Source organism: Somniosus microcephalus, chromosome 3, assembly GCF_052327205.1.
Source record: "Somniosus microcephalus isolate GS21.2 chromosome 3, FLI_Smic_1.0, whole genome shotgun sequence".
Lineage (NCBI taxonomy): Eukaryota > Metazoa > Chordata > Chondrichthyes > Squaliformes > Somniosidae > Somniosus > Somniosus microcephalus.
In genome coordinates this window covers 172,842,350-172,847,900 of record NC_140989.1, presented here as the reverse complement: position 1 = coordinate 172,847,900, position 5,551 = coordinate 172,842,350, and the positions used below count along the sequence as shown (strand labels likewise).

The 5,551-nt window shown below is 57.9% G+C and overlaps 1 protein-coding gene across 1 annotated transcript in view; it reads left to right on the top strand.

The window, feature by feature from the left end:
• The first annotated feature begins 216 nt into the window (after window positions 1-216).
• Window positions 217-5,551, top strand: part of arhgef33 (Rho guanine nucleotide exchange factor (GEF) 33) — a 108,888-nt gene continuing 103,553 nt past the window's right edge. The window contains exon 1 of the mRNA XM_085977950.1: window positions 217-384. Within this exon, the coding sequence (XP_085834076.1) occupies window positions 217-384 (168 nt within the window). The remainder of the gene's footprint in view (window positions 385-5,551) is intronic.

The window sequence follows — 5,551 nt, the reverse complement described above, 5'->3', positions numbered from 1 at the left end:
CCAGGCAACATCCGTGGAGAGAAAAACAGCGTTAACGTTTCCGGTTGAAACCCTTCTTCAGAACTGAGAAAAAAAGGCAGGAAATTAAACCGATTAAAAGGCCAGTTTGGTGGCTGGGAAATGGGGGAGGGGATGTAAGAATAAATGGGAAGGCCTGGGAGGTGAAGAGACATCAAGAGATATTCAAGATGAGACAAGATAGTAAAGAGACAAAAGATGGCTAAGATGACAAAAGGAGTATGGATATTCGAATTCGAGAAACCAACAGCCATAGATATTGAGGAATATTTTCCTCTCTTCCTAACGAAGGGCTGTTCTGTGGATCATCCCTTGATATCTAAGCAACTGGGCCTGCTGCCACCAGAATCTCTACAATTCTGTAGTGTAAGTGTGCACATTTCTCTGTATCCAGACTTACTTTGTTAAAATTAACTCTAAGCCGACTTGAGCTAAAGTAGCAATGAGGATAAGAGGTCTTCACAGAATCACAGAAACCCCACAATGCAGATAGAGGCCATTTCGGCCCATCGAGCCTGCACCGACACATATCCCACCCGATCCCCGTAACCCCTACACCAACACATATCCCACCCTATCCCCGTAACCCCACGTATTTAATCCCCCTAACACTAAGGGTCAATTTATCATAGCCAATCAACCTAATCCGCACATCTTTGGACTGTGGGAGGAAACCGGAGCACCCGGAGGAAACCCACGCAAACACGGGGAGAATGTGCAAACTCCACACAGACAGTCACCCGAGGCCGGATTCGAACCCAGGTCCCTGGCGCTGTGAGGCAACAGTGCTAACCACTATGCCACCGTGCTGCCCTAAGAATTCAGGTTCCACCGAGGTCTTGTGAAAGTTAGAACAAGACTAAAGTCAGCAACAAGGCTAAGCCCAGAGTTTTGGTAGTGGTTGATGTTGCCATAGGACTGTCACTTTTTGGAATTTTTGATCTTTTGTTCTTGATAAAGATTTGGAAATGAACTATGGTTAAGTGTTATATTTTAAAACAAAGTGAATTTGCACAGGTTTAAAAGCCAAAGACTGTACAGTGTGATTATTTGCAGTCTTCTGCATCCTTCTGCACATGTGCTCGTATGGCGAGCGGGACCGAAACACCATTCTGTCCCCACCAGAACCACGCATGCACACTGACATGGCAGAGGGTCCTTGTCAGTCCATCGCTAGCGAACTGTGGGGCAGGCTGGCGGGCGCAGGCCTGAGCAGTATGGGCCGCGGCCTCAGGGTGGGAATCTGGGTGTGGAGACCAGACTCTGGCTCTGCAGCCGCGGGGCCGGGGCCTCAAAACGTCGGGCTGAAGTTTCGACCTGTTTGTGTTGCAGGTGTTTGGGGAGAAGGTCTGGAGATGATGGAGGGCCAGTTGGTTGGGGAAACCGGAGGGCGGCCAGTTCCCTAGCAATAGTTGGAAGCTTCGGAGATTAAAAAAAACATTTAAACCCGAACCCAACGAGAATCAGCCAAGGGTGGAAACCCAGGCCCCAACGTTTAAAGCCCCGTTCACCCAGTCGAGCTTGTCCATCTTGCGGCCTTGGCGAGTGTGAGAGGATCCTGGGGCTTGGTGTTGTCGGGGCTTGGGGCCTTGCTCACTCTGCTGCCTCTTGCGCTTTCCGGCCCGGCGTGGGGTTCATGCGCGACTGCTGCTCGCTGCCATTACCTACCATGTGTTCGCGAGCGCACCCGCTCAGCGCTTCGGCCACGCTGCACTCTACTCCCACACACGGTTCTGGCCTGAACCTGCAGTCCAATCTGCAACACTTCGGGGAAACCTTAAGAACAGCATTTATGAGCAAAACACACACACCGCACATACGGACCCAGCACATACGGTCCCTTCATTCAGAATTAAAGAATTTTTATCACTTCCAGAAGGAAAAAACATAAAATTCTAAAGAATCAACTAACCCACTAATTAGAGTATAAAGTGTTTTATTTTACTAGCCAAGGACAACTATAATTACAATTGCAGAATACTATTAACAGAGGATCTTCACAAAGCTAACTACTTCCACTTTCTGTAGTCTGGCAAGACTGGATCAAATTACACATTGCAGGGTTGTCTACAGCAGGCAGGATCAAATAACACAACTTGAGGGTGCATAGATGTAATAGGTGTCTCTCTGGAAATAAAGGCTTGTAAGCAACTAAAGACTGGGCTCTAGTCTATCCTTCACCACCTGGCTATCCGACTTTTACAATGGCTGTGGATATTAAAGAATTTGTCATCTTTTCTCAGATGGCGTAACAAAACATCCACATCTATTATGGTGGGGATGATTCCATTTATGTGAGCCCAACATTGGATATCCACTGAGTATATTCATGGAATTAGGCCGAGTTAGTTTGGTTGAAAGGCCTACTGGCAAATCCCTGAATGGCAAAGGAGTTGGAGGCACTGCCCTCCCTCTTCCTGCGAAGTAAGGAGAGAAAAAGAGAAAAGAAACACATGGGTAGTTAGTCAGATTTTAAGCGAGACTGACGGAAAGGTCTTGGGCTTGGACTTGAAGCTAAGATGCAAGAGCTCAGTTTTTATAGTTAGAAATTGTCTAGGAAGGTAATCTCAAAAAGAAGTATGTCAGTCCATGAAAGGAACTGGGTGTGTGGTTTATTTCTCATTTTTTGAGGAGAGAAATTAAATTGAGGCAAAAAAGCTAGGTTTATTTACAGCAGTTACTCTGTATGTTGACTTGCTGTCCGTGAAATAAAGCAGCTTAATTCGTATCGGAGCTTTGCCTGTGGTTTTTCAGTCCACCCACTGAGATTGGAGAAATGTACATGCAAAAGACATAATTTCCAGCGTACCAACACGTGCGTCACATCAAAAGAAGGCTTAGGATTCCGGAACGGTCGTAAGCGTATTTACGTTTCGGCGGGACACAAATTGCGCCCGCGGTATCCAAAATAACGTTCAAAATTCCGCTCATTAGCATCTCATTATCCGCTCATTAGCAATAGAGTGACGTCGAGGTCGACCAATCGTACGGTCGAGCGACCCGACGGTCGACCAATCGTGGCGTGGGCGGGTTCCTGGCGCGTGCAGGCGGGCCCTCCTAGAGTCGAGTGACGAGACGATTGACCAATCCTCCGCTTCGGTGACCTGACAGTTGACCAATCGGTGCGTGTGTGGGCGGGCCTTATCGTTCTGAACCGAGGTGAGTCGCCGCCATCTTGATTCCAAACTTTTCTTTTTCCCACTTTCTGCGTGTTTCTTTTCAAATCTACATTTCCACCAAAAAAAAAGTTGCTTTTAAACACACTGTTTTTAAAAAAAAGTTAATTAATTTGTAAATCTTTTCTCTAACCTCTATAATTTTCCTACCTTTCACCGTGTTTCCAGGCCCGGGGCTTAGGCTTCTCCAACTGCCAGCAGCACAATTCTAGTCCCAGGCTCCCGGCCTAGACAGAGCCAAACACTGGCAGAGGGGAGAGGGTGTGCTGCCTCAGCTTCATTCACGGGGTCAGTAGGTGGGGAGGCTTCGCAAGCCACGAATAATAATCTGAAGATCCTGTGTTTGCATCTGAGGAAATTTCTTATGCTGACAGCGCCAGGTTAGCGGCAGCCATCTTTGTCAAGGAGGGTGAAAAGTTTCAGTGCGACTCCATTTTGATTCAGTGTGCAACAGAGTGCATGCGCAGCCATCCCAATCGGGTCCTGGTGACCGAGACAGACAATCGACTGTGTGGGCGGGGCCTAATCTTTCCAACTGAAAAGTTACAGAAAGATTTACCAAAAATGTTTTATAAGTACTTTAAGTTTCATGTTTCCCCCCGCCCCTTGCTCCCCCCCGCCCCTTGCTCCCCCCCCGCCCCTGCTCCCCCCCCGCCCTTGCTCCCCCCCCCGCCCCTTGCTCCCCCCCCGCCCCTTGCTCCCCCCCGCCCCTTGCTCCCCCCCCGCCCCTTGCTCCCCCCCGCCCCTTGCTCCCCCCCGCCCCTTGCGCTCCCCCCCCGCCCCTTGCTCCCCCCCGCCCCCTGCTCCCCCCCCGCCCCTTGCTCCCCCCCGCCCCTTGCTCCCCCCCGCCCCTTGCTCCCCCCCGCCCCTTGCTCCCCCCCGCCCCTTGCTCCCCCCCGCCCCTTGCTCCCCCCCGCCCCTTGCTCCCCCCCGCCCCTTGCTCCCCCCCGCCCCTTGCTCCCCCCCCGCCCCTTGCTCCCCCCCGCCCCTTGCTCCCCCCCGCCCCTTGCTCCCCCCCGCCCCTTGCTCCCCCCCGCCCCTTGCTCCCCCCCGCCCCTTGCTCCCCCCCGCCCCTTGCTCCCCCCCCGCCCCTTGCTCCCCCCCGCCCCTTGCTCCCCCCCGCCCCTTGCTCCCCCCCGCCCCTTGCTCCCCCCCGCCCCTTGCTCCCCCCCGCCCCTTGCTCCCCCCCCGCCCCTTGCTCCCCCCCCGCCCCTTGCTCCCCCCCGCCCCTTGCTCCCCCCCCGCCCCTTGCTCCCCCCCCGCCCCTTGCTCCCCCCCCGCCCCTTGCTCCCCCCCCGCCCCTTGCTCCCCCCCCGCCCCTTGCTCCCCCCCCGCCCCTTGCTCCCCCCCCGCCCCTTGCTCCCCCCCGCCCCTTGCTCCCCCCCGCCCCTTGCTCCCCCCCGCCCTTGCTCCCCCCCCGCCCCTTGCTCCCCCCCCGCCCCTTGCTCCCCTCCCCCGCCCCTTGCTCCCCCCCCGCCCCTTGCTCCCCCCCCGCCCCTTGCTCCCCCCCCCGCCCCTTGCTCCCCCCCCGCCCCTTGCTCCCCCCCCGCCCCTTGCTCCCCCCCCGCCCCTTGCTCCCCCCCGCCCTGCTCCCCCGCCCCTTGCTCCCCCCCGCCCCTTGCTCCCCCCCGCCCCTTGCTCCCCCCCCGCCCCTTGCTCCCCCCCCGCCCCTTGCTCCCCCCCGCCCCTTGCTCCCCCCCGCCCCTTGCTCCCCCGCCCCTTGCTCCCCCCGCGCCCTTGCTCCCCCCCTCGCCCCTTGCTCGCCCCCGCCTCCCTTGCTCCCCCCCGCGCCGCTCTCTCCTCCCCCCGCCCCTTGCTCCCCCTCCGCCCCTTGCTCCCCCTCCCGCGCGCCTTGCTCCCCTCCCCCTCGCGCGCGCCTCTCCTCTCCCCCCCGCCGCGCTTGCTCTCCCTCCGCCCCTTGCTCCCGCCCGCGCCCTTGCTCCCCCCCGCGCCCTTGCCCCTCGCCCCTTGCTCTCCCCCTCCCCCTCGCGCGCGCTCTCTCCTTCCCCCTCGCGCGCGCTCTCTCCTTCCCCCTCGCGCGCGCTCTCTCCTTCCCCCTCGCGCGCGCTCTCTCCTTCCCCCTCGCGCGCGCTCTCTCCTTCCCCCTCGCGCGCGCTCTCTCTTCCCCCTCGCGCGCGCTCTCTCCTTCCCCCTCGCGCGCGCTCTCTCCTTCCCCCTCGCGCGCGCGCATCTCTCCTTCCCCCCTCGCGCGCGCTCTCCTCCTTCCCCCTCGCGCGCGCTCTCTCCTTCCCCTCGCGCGCGCTCTCTCCTTCCCCCCTCGCGCTGCGCGGCTCTCTTCCTTCCCCCTCGCGCGCGCTCTCTCCTTCCCCCTCGCGCGCGCTCTCCTCCTTCCCCCC